Below are 22,415 nucleotides of genomic sequence, written 5' to 3'. Positions count from 1 at the left end.
TAAAAACTTCCCTAAGGTGTAAATTACGCTTATGCATTAAAAAACACACAAAACGTTTGCCTTGCTTTCTTTAAGCACACTTTCTTCTCTCGGCGCTTTGCAAAGCAGGATACAGCACTCGGAACATGAAGCTGCATTCCCCGGAACCTTACGATCCCAAGAAAAAAATAATGTTCCTTCTCGCATACCAAGCTCGCACGTGCCGCCCTCCACGCAAACTTACGGTCTTCCGCCTTGCCTCTTTCCGTCCCGCCCACTCGGGCGGCTAGTTCTACAGAAACTACGATTCCCAGAAAGCCTTGCGCCTGCGTGCCCGGAGCCGAGACCTTGCGCCTGCGCTCCTCTCGTCTCGAGGACGGGGAAGGGCCCGGCTTGACCTACAGGAGGAGAAGATGGCTGCTGCTGCTGCTGCTGCAGGGTTGGCTCAGAAGGTGAGCAACGAAGCCTTGGGAAGGAAGAGGGAGTTCTGCTGGGGGCAGGTCTCTTACCTGAGGATGCCTCACTTGGCTTCCGAGACTGAAGCCTGGAGGCTTTGGGAGGAGAAGGAAGAGGAGGAGAGGGGAAAGTCTTAAACCCAAGTGGCCCCCCGAGGACTTGGAGGGTTTCCGGGGCTGCTGTGTGAGTGCCTGTCTGCAGCCTGGGCTTCCCTTGATGCCAGAGATAAGGAAGGAAGCTCAGCAAGCCAGGCTCCTCTGCTACATCCTCCTGCCACTGGAACCTAGGAAGGGGCCTGACTCTGAGTCAAACCATTGGCCTATCTAGAGCATGCATCCCCAAACTTGGCCCTCCAGATGTTTTGGGACTACAACTCTCATCATCCCTAGCTAACAGGACCAGTGGTCAGGGATGATGGGAATTGTAGTCCCCAAACATCTGGAGGGCCGAGTTTGAGGATGCCTGATCTAGAGCAGTACTACTACTACTACTAATTTATTACTTATACCTTGCCCAGCTGGCTGGATTTCCCCAGCCACTCTGGGCGGCTTCCAACAGATTAAACATACATTAAAACATCAGTCATTAAAAAACTTCCCTAAACAGGGCTGCCTTCAGATGTCTTCTAAACGTCAGATAGTTGTTTATTTCCTTGACGTCTGGTGGGAGGGTGTTCCACAGGGTGGGCGCCACCACTGAGAAGGCCCGCTGCCTGGTTCCCTGTAACCTCACTTCTCACAAGGAGGGAACCACCAGAAGGCCCTCTGCGCTGGACCTCAGTGTCTGGGCAGAACGATGGAGGTGGAGACGCTCCTTCAGGTATACTGGACCGAGGCCCTTTAGGGCTTTAAAGGCCAACACTTTGAATTGTGCTCAGAAACATACTGGGAGCCAATGTAGGACTTTCAAGACTTCTTTCAGGACTGGCTTTGACCAGGGTTTTGGGTAGGGGTCTCTCCCAGCCCAACTGGAGATGCTGGGACCATCTCCATAAAAGAGATGTGCTGCCATACTGACCTGTGGCCCATTGGCCCTGTTTGGTTTGCCTCCTTGGATCTTGCCCCAGCCCTGACCTCTCCTCTGTAGTTCGTGGTAGACAAGCGTAGGGTTCTGATGGGAGACCTGTGTGGTTTCTTGCCTACCAAAAGATGAAAGCAACACAAGAAATGCTTGGGAAGGAGCAGGGTGGATTTGATTTAAATCAAATCAATTTAAATCACTAGTCAGTAAGCCTTGATTTAAATCATTTTTTTACAGAAAGACATTCTTGCTGGTATAATCTTAATATTTACAACCAGATGAAGGTTTCATTTTGGAATAATAAATTTTCATAGTAGTTTTTACATTTACATCAAAAATTACTGATTTGGTTATACTGTACTATTAGAAATACCTAAACAGATAATTATGAAATTATTGTGAGGTTTAATAAGTTAACTGTTTATATTTGGACAACTTTTCTGCTGTACAGTTGTTTATTGGAAGGAGAAAAATAATAATTTCCTTAATAACAATTTAAACAATTTATTTAAAAAAAAAAATTATTTTAAAAAAAACCTTAGAATGAGTTTCACCACACATGAAAAACTTAAAACAAATCCTTATTTCCTGAAGAATAGCCTTTGGACTGTATAATGTAACTTAAATAGAAAACTATATTTAGAAAGATTTTTCCTCCAAAAGCATTTTCTTTTAAAAATCAGATTTAAATTAAAAAAATCAATTTTTGACTAATGTTGGATTTCACTGCTTTTTAAAATAATATAATGTAAATAACAACTTTTTCTTACTGTAGGTGCGCCACTTCAGCACCTCCCTAATCAGGCCAGCATCAAAACTGGTACAGGTAAGTTTGTTTATTTATTTTACAAAACTGTGCAGATTAATTGCACCAAGTTGCAGGTGGATATTGTTGCAGGTGGCAAGTGTACAGGAGCAACCTGATAAGAACCTGAAAATGTTTACCAGGAAAGAGGCTCAATTGCAGTTAGGGTGATTTACTTCCAATTAAAGATCAGGGTTCTAGATAAATATATCTAGATTGCAGAATGCAGGGCCATGTGTGCCACTTAAACTAGTGTCAATGTCCATATTTATAGCTAGCAATCATGAGGAATCTAACCTCAATATGATAGACGCAAGGTTTATAATGTGGCCAGTCACAATTGAAAACCAGCTCTTCATGTGGCTGAAGCTGCTATGTAGTGTGTTTAATGAACCATCTTATGCCTCTGCATTGTCTTACTGACCAATTTCCAGTGGATCAGCTAGCACCTGTCAGTTTCTGGGATTCCTGGGAAGGCTAGGGGTTTGGATGAATCTTGGTTTCATCTGCTGGATTTCTCTTATGCCCTTAAGCAAGAGTACAAATTGGCAAATACTTAAAACAAATTAGTTATGCCTTAATATTAAGAGTTCCTAATTATGCATTTTTGTTTTCTTAAAACACAGCAACGGACTATGGGAATTGTGTGTTGTTTTTTTTAAAAAATAAATAAATTCTGGTATTACACCTATCACTCCCTCTATTAGCAGTGCTGGCAGGGTGGAGTGCCAATCTTCATGTAGCCAACACAGCACCACTGACATGCAAGAGTAAAGTATTGCCATGCCTGGGAGAACTCAGAAGTTTACAGAAATACACACAAAAATTTGAAATTAATTTAAGGGAGAACCCCGCTCCCCACAAAAAGGCCCCATTGAGGAATTAGTATGCTTCCTAGGCAATGGATCATTGAGAATCAATTGAAATAGACAGCTTTGTCTTGTGCGTTAATTTTTATACCTTGTATTTTTTTTTCTCTGAAGCCACCAATTCAAGTATTTGGGCTGGAAGGTCGATATGCCACTGCGCTCTACTCTGCTGCTTCTAAGCAGAAGAAGTTGGACCAGGTTGAGAAAGAGCTGACTCGAGTTCTGGTAATGTGATTTTATATAGTCCTATTGCACACCACTTAGCATCCATTTCCACTGAAGATGCTGATGCAAGTCCTTTTTTTACTTATGCTGTTTCCTTCTTAGGGGAAAATCTTTTCTCCGTGGTTTGTTATATTTAGTTAAAAGGGCAACTTAAATACCTTTATGTTGCATTATAGTTATGTTGCTTTGACTAGAAGCAAACCTGATTTTGACCAAGAGATGCTTTTCTTGTTCCAAATCCAGACACTTCTGAAGGACCCTAAATTATCTGCCGTTGTCATGAATCCTCACGTAAAGAGTGCAGTAAAGCAAAAGACCGTGAATGAAATTTTAGCTAAAGAGAAAATGTCACCTGTCACTGTCAACTTTATCAGTAAGTAGTAGCAGTCTCTCTGTGGATGAACAAAGTAAAGTGGGTTGAGTTTCACAAATGGGCTTCGAATAATAGAACTGTAATATTGTAAACACAGTTTAGACTGGAAGGAGATTTTCTTTGTAATTTGGCACTGTTTCATTACACTTTTAGTACAGTTTGAATGTACATAATGTAACACCTGCTCAATCTTTTCCCAAGATTTGCTTGCTGAAAATGGTCGCTTGAAAAACACGCCAGGTGTAATTTCTGCATTTGCTAAGATTATGAGTGCATTCCGCGGAGAAGTTTTATGCTCCGTAACCACTGCTCAGGTAAGCAAATGGCATGCAAAACTTCATTTAGAGGTTTTGCGGTCTTCAGGGTTTCTTAGTCTAAAGCCACCTTCCCGAGCCTGATGTTCTCCAGATGTTTTGGAGTACTACTTTCATCCTTCTCATTGACCAGGAAGATGGAGCTTGTAGTCTTAGCATCATCTACAGGACCGCAGTCTGACCTATAGTGTAAAGAAGTTGGGGAAGGGTTATATTTGCAAAATGAATGGTACTTGGTTTACTAGCACTTAACATATGTCTGCAAAAGGGTTATTGGAACTTCAGTATTCATGTCACATTGAACTGTTGCAAGCACTTGTTCCTCTTCTGACTTTAATCTATTTAATCTATCTATTCCTCTTCTGACTTTAATCTATTCTTAAATTCATCTCTACAAATAGCTAGCAAACAGTTTTTCCTGTTCACTTTATATGCTCTCTTAATTTTAGGTGGCAAAATGTTCATATTCTGAGACAGGACCAACATCTTGCTTTTTTGGTAATAACTGAGGACAATGCTATATAACACTTGGATTAGTCATTAATTAGTACTCCTGTTTTCAGCTTTTTTTCAACATTTTCTAGCATTCTAGATCCTCTAAACAATTCTGCCACTCCATTCCTTAGAGCTTTCCTAGTTTTCCACTCTTGTTCTCTGCAGTGGAGAGGGCAACATGAGACAAGGGAAGAAGTCAACTTATTTTTCGCCTTGCTTTTAGCATTGGGATTTGTGAAAAACTCTTAGCCAAGTTTTTTTAAAATAAATAAATAAAACATACTGCAGCCTAACTTTAATGTTAGTCCAGACCCTATACTGAAAACATCATTGTGAGTGCATGGTACATCTTAAAACCTTTTTTACTCAGAAGATGTCACAGATTAAAACACATATTGCAGACATTTTGACTCCTAAAAAGTGAATTTCAGTTAACTCGTGTAAAATATCAAATTGCTATTTACTAAGCCAAGCAAGGATGCTGCCACTTTGTTTCCAAGCAGAAAAATGCCACAACCTTATTGTATTGTATGTCAGTCATGGGGGCTGATCGTTTATCTTTCTGTTACATCGTTGCTTGTTGACTTTCTGAAGCTCTCTGTTTTTGTCTCAATATGTTAAGCCCTTGGATGAAGCTAATCTTACGGAGTTGAAGGCAGCTTTGAATGGCTTTCTAGCTAAAGGAGAAATACTGAAACTGGAGATAAAGGTATGGTTAGAGCTATGTAAAACAGAACAAGAACACTCTCTAATAAATTAAAAGTGACTAAGAAGGGCCATCTCAACAATCTATAAGAACTTCCCCATCGGCCATAGAAAGCTTCCCTTAAAGGAAAATACATCCTCTTCCAGATGTGGATAATGCGTATTGGGCAGCCTAGCTGTCCAAGCTTATCATAAGCCAGGGATGAGGTATCATTATGACTTGGCAGGTCAAATTACTTTGTTCCCACCCTCTTATGTCAACATTGGCAGGCAGGCAGGCTAACTAACCTTTCAGTCACCTGACCATTATTCAACCGTGTCTTCTGCAGGGAATACCTGTACGGCTGAGTTCCCTACAGGGAGCTTTGCTGTACAGCAGATCCAACCACATCTCTTTATCTGCCCCACATCGGCCATCACTTATTATATCAAGTGTGAAGCAGATGGGCATGACTTGGGGAAAGAGCTTCATGGACCAAATTTGGCCTGATGGCTGGAGCTTCCCCATTGCTCTCATAAACCATAGGGACTTGGCCCTGAATCAAGGCTGCTGGCTTGCTGTAGCCACTGGTTTCAAACAGGCGCCCAAAGAAATGTCTTCCTATGGTCTGTTGGCTGTTCAATTGCTTTGGACTTAGAATAGCCAATTCAATTGGAAGCAACAAGCAAATCTACCCCTCCCGCCCCCCAAAAAACCCATAGGGACAAAGAGGCATAAGAGCCATAGGGTGGAATCTAATGTAGCGCTAATCGTAATATTTCTTCTGATCTCTGAAAACTTAAACATTGACAACAGAGGTATCAGTAAAAAAAAGAACCATTATATTATCCTGTCTTGTGCAGGATAAGAACCGTTCCTTAGCCAAACATAATGAGTTTTGGCCCGAGTAGCCTACAAAAATACTTCTTTGCAAAGGAACTTGAACATATGTCTAACACGATTGATTTGTCAAGATCTAAACCCAAGCATTGTAGTCTTTTATGTTATCATGTAGCCCATTATTCTTACTAGGGAATTCTAATTAGGAATCTTGGTTTCCCCCCTAGACTGACCCAACAATCTTGGGTGGAATGGTTGTCAGCATTGGAGAGAAATTCGTTGACATGTCGACAAAGACCAAGATTCAGAAACTAAGCAAGATCATGAGAGAGACTGTCTAAACATCTTGAGATGCTTCTTCCTTCTGCAAAAAACCTAGTCAGCTGTATGATGAAAACAATAAAAATGGTTCTCCTTAAGCAGTTGTTGTTGGTGCTTCAGTGTTTGGATTTGGTAGTTTGAAATGGATCAATATTTAGTGTTTCTTTGCCTTTAAGTCACCATCTCAGTACCTTTTTGCAAGAATTATTCCTTTATCATAGGTTTGCTGTTAAGTGCTAGTGACTGCAAAATTGGCAGTTGCAATCATATTGAAATTTCTTTCTTGGTTTTGACAAATATTTGTGAGTGATCAGCCCCCCCCCTGAAACTGACTGATGCTCTTATGGTCCAGCATACTTTTAAAATGGCACTTTTGAATGATTAAATAAATATTTGATTATGAACATTACGTGTGGAATCTTTCCAAAGGAATGGCTTACGTGACCTTGGCTTATTTTTACTCATTAATGTTAAAAGCACTAAATGGACTCTGTTGCTGGCCATTCATCTGTTCAAATATAAATGCAGTGCCAGGGGTAATAATTTGCATGCAGATTACACAGCTTAACGATATTGACATGGCATAGCCTCCTATTGGAAGGCTAGTGTCCAGATGAAGGGAAGTAATAGTACCATTCTATTCTGCCTCGGTCAGACTACACCTGGAGTCCTGTGCCAAGTCCTGGGTGCCACAATTTAAGGAGGATATTGATAAGCTGGAATGTGTGCAGAGGAGGGCAACCAAAATGATCAAGGGTATGGAAACAAAGACTTGAGGGAACTGGGTTTGCTTAGCCTGGAAAAGAGGCGACTGAGAGGAGATATGATAGCCATCTTCAAATATATCAAGGACTGTCACATGAAAGATACATGTCCTACTCCAGAGGGTAGGACCCACACCAATGGTTTCAAGTTGCAAGAAAAGAACTTTCAACTAAACATGAGGAAGACCTTTTTGTTCAACAGCTGAAGAGTCTGTTTTTGTCTCAATATGTTAAGCCCTTGGATGAAGCTAATCTTACGGAGTTGAAGGCAGCTTTGAATGGCTCCCTCAGGAGGTGGTGGACTCTCCTTCCTTGGAGGTTTTTAAGAAGAGGTTGGATGGTCATCTGCCATGGATGCTTTAGCTGAGATTCCTGCATTTCAGGGGGTTGGACTAGATGACCCTTAGGTCCCTTCCAGCTCTACAGTTCTGTGATTTTATAATGGAACCTTATTTATGCAGACTGATAAGGACCCATGTTTGTGGAACGTAATTTTTTAAGGGTGCTGAGATCTGTGTAGAGTGACTGGAATTACTGTTAATAGGCTGAAGTTAAGAGTTCTGCAGAATATTACAAAGACTGGGGTCAAGACTGGACCTACGATTTGCCTTTCCAAGGTTGTAGAATCTTAGAGCTGGAAGGGTCATCTAGTCCAACCCCTGCAGTGCAGGAATCTCAGCTGAAGCATCCATGACAGATGGACATCCAACCTCTGCTTAAAAACCTCCAAGGAAGGAGAGTCCACCACCTCCTGAGGGAGACTCTTCCACGGTTTAACAGCTCTTACTGTCAGAAAGTTTTCCCATAAGTCTATTACTCTTAAGTGCTTAATTCCCTAAGGCTTCTGTTTTCCTTTTAAACCTGGAATTAATATTTTCTTTTGCAGTTAAAAAATGGCAAGAGTGGTTTAGAAAGGAGCTTGGCAAAGCAATTATCTCAGGGGTGAAGAATCTACGGTCCTCTGGACTACAAAGTCCTATCTTATCTGACCATTAGCCATGCTGGCTGGGGCTGTTGGGAGTTCTAATCCAACAACATCTGGAAGGCCACAAATTCCCCACCCCTAGAATATACTATCAGGGTTATATAGGCAATCCCTTTCTTCCTCTGCGAGTCCCCCGGCTTCTCCAAAGACAGATAATTCATGTTCACCTCAGGGAGTATGGTCCCGGCTTTTTTCACAGTCTGAATGATAGGATTCTTTCCACATTATGATTATTTTTGTATCTATAAAAATACAGTAACACTCATCTTCATTACAACTCTGAGTAAAATTAGCCCAGCCAAAGAAGGTTAGAACGATGACATTTAATATTTTTCTGCCACTAAAGGATTTGTACCTTTTTTCCTCTACCACAACAATGTGTTATTTTCATATACATTATATTTCATAAAATGTTTTGATATGGAAAAAGGAAATCATGGGTTTAGTTCTATTTACATACTTTTAATTGAAACATTTTTGTACCAACATTGAAAAATAGAAACTTAAAAGTTTTTTTTAAATTGTGTTTTCAACCAGTCAGTGGTAAACAATTGCATGCCTGTTAAGTTAAACTTCCTCTAAAACTTGGTCATTTGAAAGTTTCTAACTAAAGTGTGTTTCTCTGTTCCAAAAAATACATAAGTATGTCATTTCTGATACAAAATTCTACACTATCTTCAATAAATAAATAATAAAGCGATTCTTAAAAGTATGAAATGTAAACTTTTTCGTCCCTCCAACATACAGGATTTTTTAAAAAATAATTGCTGAAAATAATACAGTGGTCTCCTTGGAAATAATAGTACACAGACACTTTCAAGCACAGTTTACACTTATCACCAGACCTTAGCTACCTATCAAGTATAAAGCTATCCTAATTTCCTAAAGGAAATCATAAAATTTTGCTGTGCTAGAGAACACCATCTCCACAGGAAACATGGAAACTGATACCAAAAACAACATGCAAAGAACAGTAAAGCCAACACGTTTCACAAGAACATTGACATGCTAACAGAACAGTCAACACCTCCCATTCTTAAAGTCCTTACAAAAATACCCATTTCTGCATGATCCTTGGGTAACAAACTGAAGAACTGGAAACACAAAGAATGAATGTGCCTGGTGCTGAAATGAACCCACTTGCAAAATTCCACCACTAACACTGTCCCTAGTTCAGCAAAGTTCTCAGGAACATCCTTCTCTTGTTTGAATAACTTTGCTGAATCAAGGTGGTCCTATGTGGGTCACTGTGAGAGTGAATCCTTACATCTGCAACATAGCAATAAATCCCTTTGCAAAAACTTGTGACACCCAATGTTGAAACTGAATTTTTTTTAGTGAACCACTTTTGCAGTTAACACTTCGTTGAGCTACAGTATGCTACCACCCTGATTTCAAAACCATGGTGTCAAATTTATTTAGGCACAGTACTATTTTCAATAAATTAAGTCCCTTCTGACTGCTGCTAGCCTCAGCTTTCCTGAGCTAGAGCAGCTGTTTTCTTGTCACTGCCTTTGCACAATTGAGCAGCAGTTTAATCATGTTTAAATGGTACAGTAGAACACACAGAACGACTCCGCCAAACCTTGGTCTACAATTATTTACAACCCCATTGAAATGTAACCACAAAAAGCATTGATGTGTGGATACACAGTACTCCATTTGGGTGAAAGACACCCCAATGGGAAGCAGCAGGGATCAGGTCCCATTTATATTCTTCCTAAACAGGGGGTACGCTTTGAATTACTGGTCCATAGACCGGGAATCCACCTACTATTTGCTGCTTCCTAATAAATACTTGGAAAAACCAACCTTCCACTCATTGAGAGCCTTCCAGATTATGGGCAGCTGCCATTTAAATTTCAACTTGGAATAGTCTTTTCTTCTTCTCCCCCACCCCCACCCCTTTTATTTTTCAAAAACAGATTCAAAGATCACCATAAATTTCTTAAAAGAAACCCAAATATCTTACATGGCAAGAATTCATTCATGTCATAGGTATTTTCTATATAAATATATTCACATTATGTTTATACACCACTCTGTGGGGCAGTAGGCACAACATTTCTAGGGGTAATTTACAGAAGTCTGCAAAGACATGTCAGTGCCACCCTCTCTTGTTGACACCACATGCTGCAGTACCCAGAAAAATGTGCAGTGTTTTAGCACGGGCTACAGCTCTGTTTTTCTAGAAATCCTGAAAGCCACAGCAGAAGTTCCACAGAAAACAAAACAAACAAAAACAAACAAACAAAATCCCCCAAAGTTATATTTTCCTCACAAACTTGGAATTCAATTTTCTGCAAGGATTATCCAGCTACAAAGAGTTGTGTGGCATTGATAAGTATTTTGTTTCATATAAAAGGTCTGAGGATTCCTAGACAGATTTTGTAGGCGCCTATTGCAGTGTTTTCAGGTTAGAAGAAGCGTCTTCCTTTTTTAAGGTTCATCGAACAGCTGCAGATCCAATCGGACAACTATCTCTCCTGTTGGAACTTCATGCAAGAGAAGACACTTTGTCACTGGTCCCTTTGAGCCCTGGTCCTTCTTAATGTCTGCTACTCGGATTTCTGTTCGGCCTAAAAAGTCTGAAACAGAAAACATACATAATGGTTAGAAATTACATATTCCCTGCTCCCATGAAGAACCACCTCTGGCAAGATGTTAATTCAGAAACAGCATGAGCAAACCAAAAACAGAAGCAGAAAATCTTGCTACGCATGCAGCAGTTTTATAATCTGTCAATGGAGATTTTCAGTTTCATTTCACTGGTGTTCTAGTGCTAGAGAAGAAGGGGCAGGGACATAAACCTGCAGCAAAACCTTCAAACTAAACAATTAATTGAAGCAGTCAGTGAGGATAGAGGCAATAGGAACAAGAAAATGAATATTGACAGAAAAAGGGATGGAAACAGGAGATGGGGAGTTCCTCTGCTATGTGCAGGCCAGAGCAAAAAACTGAGCAGGAAACAATCATGTACAGTGGTACCTCGGGTTACATACGCTTCAGGTTACATACGCTTCAGGTTACATACGCCTCAGGTTACAGACTCCGCTAACCCAGAAATAGTGCTTCAGGAACTTTGCTTCAGGATAAGAACAGAAATCGTGCTCCGGCGGCACAGCAGCAGCAAGAGGCCCCATTAGCTAAAGTGGTGCTTCAGGTTAAGAACCGTTTCACGTTAAGAACGGACCTCCGGAATGAATTAAGTACTTAACCCGAGGTACCACTGTACTGTAAAAAGGTAAACGGACCCCTGACCATTAGGTCGAGTCGTGACCAACTCTGGGGTTGCGGCACTCATCTTGCTTTACTGGCCGAGGGAGCCGGCGTACAGCTTCCGGGTCATGTGGCCAGCATGACTAAGCCGCTTCTGGCGAACCAGAGCAGCGCACAGAAACGCCGCTTACCTTCCCGCCGGAGTGGTATCTATTTACCTACTTGCACTTTGACATGCTTTTGAACTGCTAGGTTGGCAGGAGCAGGGACCGAGCAACAGGAGCTCACCCTGTCGTGGGGATTCGAACCGCCGACCTTCTGATTGGCAAGTCCTAGGCTCTGTGGTTTAACCCACAGCGCCACCCGTGTCCCCAATCATGTACTGTCTCTAGGAGTTTTTTTCACTCCTGTCTAGAGACCAAGATAGAGCCTGAGCCCACACACACGGACCTCAGCAGAGGGACAGCAAAAATGAGATACCCTACGTTGTCGTACACTCACATAGATGTGTACATAACCAAAAGACCAAGCTCAGAAGCAAGAGTGTCACTTACCATCTGGTGAGAACTGATCCCTCTCAAACACTGTTATGCAAAGAACATCCTGTTCCAAATCTTTGATAAAGAACTGGCAGTTAGAATTCCACTTGGGGTTCAGTGTGTCCTGTATGGTCTTGGTAATATGACACTGAGAGCCCATCGTCACTTCACAATATGGGTTACTCTTTCCTGAAAGCAGAAGGCAAGTAGATGCACAGCCATGATCAAACATTTGCACACACAAATTTGGTAACTTGCTTCTGTGGTTTTGACACGAGAGAATCGGAAAAGGCTTTTTGTACCTCCACCATTTGATTTAGCGAAGAAAACAATCAAATGCATCGGGCAGCCTGTGCTGCCTGTGGGTGAGTGCGCCAAAACTGAATCTGGCATCAGGTATACAAGACTGCTTTCTACATCAAATCTGACCCAGCCAGGGCTGGCCCAAGACATTTTGGCACCAGAAGGGAACCACAAAATGGCACCCCACCAGCTCGCCAAGGAAGAAGGGGTGACGGAAAACCTACACCAGGAACAAGGGGGGAGTGAAATTCTACACTGGAAACAAGGAGGGAGAATAGCAGCAGCAACAGCAAATGATGCATTCATTTGGGTGCCAGATCTGCCCCTATGGATCCTGCCACCTGAGGAGGTTGGCTCACCTTGCCTCATGGTGTTGGCCAATAAATAGGGCCATGAATACCATGGGTGGCAAATTTGGGTGGACATTTCTCCGGGGGGGGTGTAGTGGTCGGTAATCCTTATGTTTGACTGTGTGCCTGAGAATGCAGAAAGAGCTGGGACTGGCAAGCTACAAAACATGGCTAAAGGGGGCATCTAATGCTGATGGGAGGCTTTTACCATGTGAAAATCACTAACACTATTCTAAAATTTGCTGGCTATATCAGTCTATATAGAGTGCAACAAAACACCATTTTACAGAACTTAACATTTCCCCCCTGACTACCTGTTTTACATTAAATGATCAAAGCACCCAAGAAGTTTCCCTTCTTTTTGTCACATTTTACACACAACACACACTCTTATATACACACACACAGAGAGAGAAATGAAGTTCTTACCGTGGGATCTGCAGGGCTTCAGTTCAATACCTTCAACAATGTTCACCATTAACCTTCCAATACCGGTTGCCCTTTGGGATCGGACTGTGGCAAGAACAGGCAAGAGTCATTAAAATACTCTCTTGAAATTTTGGGGAAAACGTCTAAATACTGTACCCCCATTGCGGTACCTAAATAGGCCTTTTCCCTCTTCTTCTTCTCTGTTTCTATGTAAAGTTCAGAAGCAGCTTTGATTTTCTGAACCCAGGCCGTCCTTGAGAGAGAGAAAGAGAAGGTGAAAAGGAAATTACGTATCATTATGAAGTACATGTAAGTGAGCAAAGCTGACTGCATGCAGGTAGGAAGAAGATCTAGATAATGGCATTAACGTCTTTGCATTACAGTCATACCTTGGAAGTTGAACAGAATCCATTCCGGAAGTCCATTCAACTTCCAAAACATTTGGAAACCAAAGCGCAGCTTCTGATTGGCTGCAGGAAGCTCCTGCAGCCAATCAGAAGTTGAGGAACCCACGTTGGACATTCAGCTTCCAAAAATAGTTCACAAACCAGAACAGTCACTTCCGGGTTTGCGGTGTTCAGGAACCAAAACATTTGAGAACTAAGCTGTTTGAAAACCAAGGTACGACTGCATGTTTAGTTCTCAGGAGAAATATGGATGTGATGTGAGAGATCTGGGAATAGGACCTTCATTGCCATTGTTGAATGTTTTCAAGTTAATATTGGCCACAGGGACCCCAATTCAGTTTGGGATAGTAGTGCTGGTACAGAGGAGGTTTAACCTTTTTCCCTGCACTGTTTTCCCAGTTAAAATTTCTCTAAGACTCAAAGCAGGCAGCCCATGGTTGCTAGGGGAGGATAAACAAATCAGGGAAAGTGCAAGTAAAAAAGATGGCAACATCAGAAACGGAAGAAATCTCATTATGAAACTGTGTGTGTGTGTGTGTGTGTGTGTGTGTGTGTGTGTAAAAGAGCTTTTACATATTCCCATATTCCCATTATGTTCAGTGCCAATACAGAGATATTTTTTTACCTTTCATTTATGCTTTCTGCACGGAGTGTGTAGACCCGATCAATGTGAGAGATATGAAAGATGGGCTCATCGCCAGAAGGATCCGTGGGCAGTTTAACCAAGACCTCGTTTAGAAATATGGGCTGCAAGAAAAAAAATAGTTAGGTGTTAAGCTAGGTCAAGTCAGAATGAATGCTCTATAACAGGAGTCAAGTTCAGCAAAAAAAAATGACTAGCATGCTGTGCTTGGGACAGCTGGGCAGACATACCCTTAAGAACTAGGAGTGCCTCCGAGCACATGCTCAGCCCAGGAATTTGTGATCAGTACCAGAAGAAAGATCACACATCCTTTCACACAAAAATTCATTTCTGGTCTCCATCCCACCCAGGACCATTTTTCAGAAACCAATTTTTAAGGGAGAGTATGAAACTTTTTAGCTGTTGCGATTGTTAAGATACTTTTTAAAAAATCTTCTTACTGAAAACACATAGTGCAATAATATACTGAAATAAATATATATAGAGAGAAAACAAAACAATTACAAAAACTCTACAGTGCAACATTTTGTTGCAGATCCCACTGTTTTCTACTAGCATGGTACAATTTCTACGTGATTTTTAGCATTCACAGACTTTACCATAAAGAAAGAGGATAAGCATCTTACCAGACTGCACGAGGGAAATGGTATCCCAAAAGCAAATCCAAAACTCAATAAAAGTAAACAAGAAAGATGTGTTTTTCAACCATCTATGGCTAGTTAACAGAAACCTGGACCCTTAACACAGTATAGCTTTTCTTTTGGATTAAGATACATATACTCATTGGCGTTATCTGCCTGAACCATGAAAATATTTGAAAGTTTCTAGCCTGGGCATCAATCCAGATAAAGCTTTGGCCTGGGCCAATATCCACACAAGACTTTAGCATAATGATGATAGAGCAGGGTGGGGACTCTACAGCTAGAAATGTTGTGATGTTTTTCCTTGAAGGAATGTGTCAATAATGCATTAAATGTCAGCTTTACTCCCACTCATAGCAAGTAGCAACCTATGCTTTTCTTTATTCACCGGCATGGTAAAAACAGGGGGTTAGCTCACATATTATATGGTAACTAAACCAGGGTTATTACATGCAGCCAATTACATGGTGGGCATTCTCACTTCACATCTTTACATCATCATTGTGTACTTATGTGTGCACCTAAAAAAAGGGCTATATTTAAGCTGCATCAAAACTTGTTGAGTGGAGTGCTCCTGTACAATGTTGCAGTCAGCTAGGAAGCTATTATTCCATTCTCCCTTCCTGCCCCCCTCCCAGTTTATCATTGTGTCTGTTTGTTCCATCCTCACTAGGTTCTTTTGAGGGATTCCGCCTTAGTTGCCACCCCCAAGGTTTTCATATGTTTGCAGGTCTTGCTGTTTCCTTGCATGTGCTGACACCACAGTGGCCCTATTTGACTACAGTCCTGTTGGCAATCATCAGGTGAGTTCACTGTTAGAATACACGAGGTATGGGGAACTTTTGACCCTCCAGATGTTGCTGAATTACAACTGCCATCAGCCCCAGCAAGCATTGCTAATGACGGGGGGGGTGAGGGGAGTTGTAGTTCAACAGCATCTGGAGGGCCAAAGGTTCCCTGCACCTGGTAAATATGCCTGGAAAGATCTCACCTCATATTGCAAAACAGACACATTTGTGGTGTCCATGTGGTTTTCCTATACAGAAAATATATCCAAATAAGAAATTTCCGTATAATTAAAGCTATGGTTTCCCAGTAGTGATGTAATGGAAGTGAGAGCTGGACCATAAAGAAGGCTGATCACCGAAGAATTGATGCTTTTGAATTATGGTGCTGGAGGAGACTCTTGAGAGTCCCATGGAGTGCAAGAAGATCAAACCTCTCCATTCTGAAGAAAATCAGCCCTGAGTGCTCACTGGAAGGACAGATCCTGAAACTGAGGCTCCAATACTTTGGCCACCTCATGAGAAGAGAAGACTCCCTGGAAAAGACCCTGATGTTGGGAAAGATTGAGGGCACAAGGAGAAGGGGACGACAGAGGACGAGATGGTTGGACAGTGTTCTCGAAGCCACAAACATGAGTCTGACCAAACTGCGGGAGGCAGTGGAAGACAGGAGTGCCTGGCGTGCTCTGGTCCATGGGGCCACGAAGAGTCAGACACAACTAAACAACAACAAAGAAATTTCTTGTGTTGCCTAAACACCTTTTTCACGTGAAAAAGTAATTGGATGTTATCAATATTTCTGAATTTCCATTTAAAATAAATTCTTACCGTTTTGTACATTTTATACTGCAGATTAGACTTGGGGCTGAAGACCTTATCTGTGCCAGACGAGCCGAGAGGTTTTATTATCTGTGTCAGCAGGAGGAAGTCGTTGAACAGAAAGCCATACAGCTCCTTGTTGCTCTTGGCCTTGTAGAGTTTCCCACTGTGTAGAAATTTGCGTGGCCCCAAGCAGTTTGTAACAGAGTTAAAAACAAGTTGCTGATGGGAACAGAAAGGGAGGGTGGGGAGGGGGGGAAACCACAACAAGTGAGATGAATAAAAATATACTTGTTCTGATACTGTTGGATACAGCTGCAGAAAACTGACAGAATCTGCAGAAATATGGCAACAGCTTCAGCTCATTTGCAGGCATAATGATGGCTTAGTGCTTGACTCTCAGCAGTGAAGTGCTAGCACTTGGTGGAATGGCAGGGACACTTCCGTTATTCCTAGAATTATCCCTTTGCCCTTGTACCCTTAAACAAGGGTGGGTTTACTTACAATGAGAGGAGAAGGATTCTGACTGATGGCTGATCTTCTTCACTGGTGCTACACATTTGTGTACAATGTAGGAGGAATGTGCGGACCTAGTTAATGGCTGCATTAGCAGCTCAAACTAAGCCATAGTTTAGTGTGATGTCCACAAGTAGGAATGAGAGGCCGTGATCACTGGGCTCATGTTCTCCCCATCTCCATTCCACACACATGTGCAGTGAAAAAGGGGGAACATGAGATGGCAGCAGCTCGTTCCGGCTTGTGCACTGTACCTTAACCTGATGTGCAAACATGGTAGGTGAGTTATTACAGATTGGGGTCAAAGATTTAAAATGAATTCACCTAGTTTAGCTGACCATTTCCCTCCACTGTGCTGAATTGTAATCTGTACACTCTTTGGGGGCAGGGAGTTGTCTTGCTTTTATACCACAAAATGCTAAAACCACAAGGCACGTTGATGGGCCTTAGTAAGTAAGTAAAAAACAAATGCACAAGAATTTCAAGTGGTTATTTGTCTGGAATGCCTACTTTATACATTCCAGAAATTTCTCAATTATCCTAGAGTGATATGGCTAACAATTCCACTTTGCATCCTTCGTAAACAGAACTTGCTGAACTTTTCTGAATCAAAACTAGATTTTGCAACATACTTTATTGGGGGGAGGAGAGGGAAATTATGAACTGAATAAAAGCTGTGGTCCTCATTTCATTGCAGAAATGTTAAGTGACAGATGGCTGATGTAAGGGGTTCAAGAGATAAGTGGAAAGAGAAAATTGGCAGGAAAAAATGCCAAATGAAGAGCAGGATGAATTTGTGAAGACTTACCAGCATCTCTTTAGCTAGAGAAGTTTATCAGCATTGTTTCATAAGCCATCTTTTCTGGAAGATTAGTAACTACAGTCTGATTCTACGTATTTCAGCTTTACCTCTGATAGTCCTTCACACTGAACGTGAGCCTGGATCCATTCAAGCCTGTCTGAGTTTTCCTTCTCACGCACCCCTTCATTAACCTGAGAACAAAGTTCTTCCGCTTTCTCCAAAGCCTGTTTCAAGTGGCTGTGATCAGGGTGATTTTCAGGAGTATTTTCTAATATCTGCAGGCAAATAAACTGGATCAGGTTCTTATAAAACTGCATATCTATTCCTTCTTAAGCACCTGAAAAATTAAATGTATCTTTACAGATATAAAGAACATTAAGCACCCAAAGTAAATGTTATTAAATAAATCCTGCCCTAAATCAATGAAAAAGAAAAATATCACTGCCTCTTGATTGCCAAAACGCTATGAAGATTACTTCTCTTCAAATCAATCCCTTTTTTATCTTCCCTGTGTTAATCTAATAGAAATGGAACATTTCATTCTCTTACACAATCACTTATTTAAAGAAAAATGGGCCTGATCAGTCCCCACTGGACTTTTTGCCCTGTAGGTCAGGGTCTATCCTTCTGATTAAACTGCATGCTGGAAGTGAAGAAAGATGAGGAAGAGAACAGTCCTCTTACCCCAGGCTATAAACAATTCACATAACTAAAGAAAGCAACTTGCACTAAGAAGGGGGAGGATTTCTCTTTTGCACCAAGTGGTGCAAAACGTTGCAGCTAGACTGTTGATGGGAAAAGACTATTGCCAGCAAATAACTCCCATGCTCAAAAGCTTGCACCAGCTGCCTAGACATTACAGGGCCAGGTTCAAGGTACCTGTATTAATTGATAAGGCCTTTAACAACTTGGGTTCAAGATACCCCAAGGGCCCCCTAATTGGTTATATCCCTGTTGAATCACTGAGGTCTTCAGGGGAGTCATTCTTAATCTACTGACTCACAGTCAGTAGGCCCAGCAAGCAGTTGGCCTGCTGGGCCATTCTAGGCAGACCACCATGTCCTGAGCCCAATTTCATGTATGGAAAAGTTCAAGCCATGACAGAAGAAGAAGAAGAAGAAGAAGAAGAAGAAGAAGAAGAAGAAGAAGAAGAAGAAGAAGAAGAAGAATCAGGAGCTCTAAGCGTGCTTCTAGATCTTCCTTTGCATCAAAAATTCAGCATTTTGCTCTCTTTTTCTGTTGTCCTATAGAAGACACCAGAAGTAGTGCAGGGCACCCAGTTGAAAGAATACTAACTTTTAATGTGCTCCCTATTGTTCCTTTGCATCTTTGGTTTGAATTCAGACATACTGCACATCCTCATGACTTAATAGACTATAGAAATACGGATCCCATGCAAGAAAAACTTAAACTCTGACTCTGGCTTCTTAACAATAGCAGTTTTGGCAACATATTACCACACGTTCGCAAAAGGACTTACATTTTTAATTATCAGAGGGTATCGCGTCACTCGTTGCATAGGCTTTAGCAGAAAACTTGACAATGGCATTCCTTTACAGCGAGGCTCCATAGCTAACCTCTGAAATATTGAGAGCAAAAAATGTTGGCAGCTAGTTTATGAAGGTCAGACATAAGTATTTACAAAAATGCCCAAAGCACACTGTGGTCTCCATTTATTCTCTACAAATGTGGCTTCCTTGGAGTGGTGAGGACATGCCAGGAAGCAATTTCAGTGGCTGCTCACCAGTTGTGAAGTGTTCTTCCTTCAGAACGTTGACAAAGGCTAGGTCTGTTCTCGAGGCCATAAATGGTCTTTTGTGGTTGGAAATAAGCAGGCGGTTCTTTTATTGGCACATTTAAGTCAACATTTTAAATCCAAGTAGACTTTTTATTATGTGATCTCAAACATTGTTTCCCTTAGGTGGCAGAGACAGAATAGTTTAAAAATGAGGCCTGGATCACAATTACTAGTTGTTTGTTGTACTCTAAGATTCTGTAAAACAGTTAAGCGTATGCCTCAAGGAAACAACTGTTCAAGTGTTTTGAGGCCTGTGTTGATATACCACATGTTATTCCATTTATGTGTTGTATTGGGAGGAATCACACTGTCTATAATGTGTAGAGCAGTGAAAATTCAGCATTTAACACCTTCCTGTATCTAATTATCTGTCAACACACATGCTTCAGCAAGGCCAAAAGAGAAGGAGGGGAGGGGGAAAGCCACCTAGGTTTTAAAAACAGAACTCTCAAAATAACGCCATCATTCCACAAGTACAATGGGCAAGGGAAGACCCCCCTCCCACCCCATGCTCCTGTCCCAGAATGGAAAGAAGGGGATACAAAGCCGAAGAGCATTTATAACCAATTCACATAAGCAAGGGTAAAAAAGACAGAATTTCCATTTCCAATTCTTGCGTACAATCCTTTCCTGAATGGGCACAATACCCACATGCAGAAGGGTTCTCTATACTACCCTGGTGCATGTGTATAGGCACACTACAACTATCGCATCAGGCCATTAGGGGGAACAGAGAGCTAATATCCTGTGACCACGAGGAGGGAAGTGCTAGGCAGAATATGAGAGACTCATACAGTTCTGTCATTACTTCTGAAAGTCTAAGATCCACACTGGTGTGGGGGAAGAACCAAGGCTCTGTTATGTCCTTCAGCACATAGGCACTGTGCCCTGGGGGAGCATATATTATTATATAATAGATATATTTTCTTCGCTTGCTTGCCATGAACCTCTATTGTCTATTCATAGCAAGAGTACAGAATTTTTCCACAACGTGGCAATACAAACAGCTTTTTATTGGATTTGGTTGACCACTTTTGGAAACATGATTTTGGGAACAGATGGGTCCTTGGCCCGAACAAGCAGAACTCTTCATGCCTCTTTTGTGTACTCAAGGAGGATATATATATATAAAAGCAGTCTGCCATGCTGAATCACAAACTGTTTTTGAAACTCTGCTGATTTTCAAAAGCAACCTGCCACACTGTACAGAGGACTTCGGTTTGAAAAGATGTCAAAAGGCTTGTTGACAGATCTCTAAACCATGACCCAGTTATAGAGGAACATGACAGAATCAGGATCCTGGTTGGCAACCCTAGGTGGCAGTGTAGTGACTATCTCCACTGCCACTTTCATCTAATCTCCAGTCAATTGGTCACTAGTATAGGACAAATGCAGAGAAATCAGTTAAAATGTGTGAAGCTGCTTTTGGTTACATTTCCTATATGGCTCTTTTTAAATAAACTAAACCCAGAAAGTAGATGCACAAGTTTCTTTGAATAAATTACCAACGTGGATATTTTCTTACTTTAACGAAGTCCTTGAACTCGGGGACTTCGTCTGTCTTCTGCTGGATGAGGGCTGCTCCGTTCAGCTGGCAGCTACAGAATCGAATGTAAGGCTGCATGTGTGGAAGCTGTGCTGTCAGGATATCACCAATCATTTTGACAGGCATCCTCTCTCCTGACATTTTCTTACGAACACGCAGCGCCCTGAACGCAAAACAGAAAACGGGGAGAGATGTTGATACATGTTCAGTTTAATATAGTTGTACTATGTCTCCTGCCAACCTAGCAGTTCGAAAGCACCTCAAAGTGCAAGTAGATAAATAGGTACCGCTCCGGCGGGAAGGTAAACGGCGTTTCCGTGCGCTGCTCTGGTTCGCCAGAAGTAACTTAGTCATGCTGGCCACATGACCCAGAAGCTGTACGCCGGCTCCCTTGGCCAATAAAGCAAGATGAGCGCCGCAACCCCAGAGTCATTCATGACTGGACCTAATGGTCAGGGGTCCCTTTACCTTTACTATGTTTCCATATAAAAGCAGCAGAGATCTATTATGGTAATGAAACAATGCTGTCTTATTGTAAATTGCTTTGAGGTTTTTTGCTTTGAGTGATATTGAGATCAATCAAACCATAACAGGTTAGCCATAATGTATGCATTAATATAGAGCAGGGGTAGGAAACTTCTTTGGCCTAGCAGGTTAACTCTGGCAGGTGGGTGCAACAGCACACTTGTCAAGCTCCTGACACCAGATGATTGACATGTGGCTTGTCCCACCTGCCTGTCCCTTGCGTAGTGTGTGTTTCCTAAGCACCTAACAGCCAGCCGGTTACAGAGGATTATGTGAGTAGTGATCTCCCATTGCTTGTTTGGAAATGGCCTGTTAAAAATTCCCACCACTTACAAACCCAAGATCTGTACAAAAAGAAGAGACTGCTTAAAAAAGAAGAAAATAAATTGCACAGTAGGATTCATAAGTCGCTGGAGTGTAATGTGTCTCACTAGAAACATGCCCATTAAAAACTTGACTTTGACTTCAAAATTATATCTGGTGGGAAATTTTGTAAATGCACATTGCTTCTTTACTGCACCATCATATTTTGCAATTACGTTCCACCTATGTAAAGATTTATATACACCCCCTTTGCACAAACCATATTCAGCCATCATCATGAAAGAAAAAAACAGACTTAATGCATTATTTCAATCCCTACAATATTTTTTCTTTCCATGTGCTGCTGAAAAATGAGGAAAAATGAAGGAGAAAGCATCCAAATATGTAATTGGCAATAAAACATTTTCAAAAGCAACTTACTTCAGTAATTTGATATTGCACATAATCAGCTCTTTCCAATTTACAAAAATCATAGCAACCTCTTTTTCTGTCAACAGCTCGGAGTCCATCAGTGGCTTCTGGAAGATCTGGAGATTCAAAGGAACAATTTAGAACACACAATAAGCTTATTCACTGTGATTCATCTGCAGCCACTGCTTTGAATTAAAGCTCTGCAGATCTCACTTCCTGCCTCATTC

General features: G+C 41.5%; 2 protein-coding genes across 3 annotated transcripts in view; one reads left to right on the top strand and one right to left on the bottom strand.

The window, feature by feature from the left end:
- The first annotated feature begins 270 nt into the window (after window positions 1-270).
- Window positions 271-6,480, top strand: ATP5PO (ATP synthase peripheral stalk subunit OSCP). Its single transcript, XM_079974999.1, has 7 exons — window positions 271-431; window positions 2,231-2,281; window positions 3,244-3,354; window positions 3,598-3,727; window positions 3,929-4,041; window positions 5,159-5,245; window positions 6,289-6,480. The coding sequence occupies exons 1-7, from the start codon at window positions 393-395 to the stop codon at window positions 6,400-6,402; spliced, it is 645 nt and encodes a 214-aa protein (XP_079831125.1). The 5' UTR covers window positions 271-392; the 3' UTR covers window positions 6,403-6,480.
- A 1,959-nt stretch (window positions 6,481-8,439) lies between these two features.
- ITSN1 (intersectin 1) overlaps window positions 8,440-22,415 on the bottom strand; it is an 83,494-nt gene continuing 69,518 nt past the window's right edge. For both annotated transcript variants that reach the window (XM_079974883.1, XM_079974882.1), the window contains exons 30-39: window positions 22,198-22,304; window positions 20,908-21,091; window positions 19,065-19,163; window positions 17,692-17,859; window positions 16,276-16,488; window positions 14,004-14,125; window positions 13,142-13,224; window positions 12,972-13,055; window positions 11,905-12,078; window positions 8,440-10,719 (exon numbers count right to left, since the gene is read on the bottom strand). In XM_079974883.1, the coding sequence (XP_079831009.1) occupies window positions 10,571-10,719; window positions 11,905-12,078; window positions 12,972-13,055; window positions 13,142-13,224; window positions 14,004-14,125; window positions 16,276-16,488; window positions 17,692-17,859; window positions 19,065-19,163; window positions 20,908-21,091; window positions 22,198-22,304 (1,383 nt within the window). In that variant the 3' untranslated portion in view covers window positions 8,440-10,570. The remainder of the gene's footprint in view (window positions 10,720-11,904; window positions 12,079-12,971; window positions 13,056-13,141; window positions 13,225-14,003; window positions 14,126-16,275; window positions 16,489-17,691; window positions 17,860-19,064; window positions 19,164-20,907; window positions 21,092-22,197; window positions 22,305-22,415) is intronic.

The sequence above is a fragment of the Podarcis cretensis genome (assembly GCF_951804945.1).
Source record: "Podarcis cretensis genome assembly, chromosome: 4".
NCBI classification, from domain to species: Eukaryota; Metazoa; Chordata; class Lepidosauria; order Squamata; family Lacertidae; genus Podarcis; species Podarcis cretensis.
This window is presented reverse-complemented; position numbering and strand designations above follow the sequence as displayed.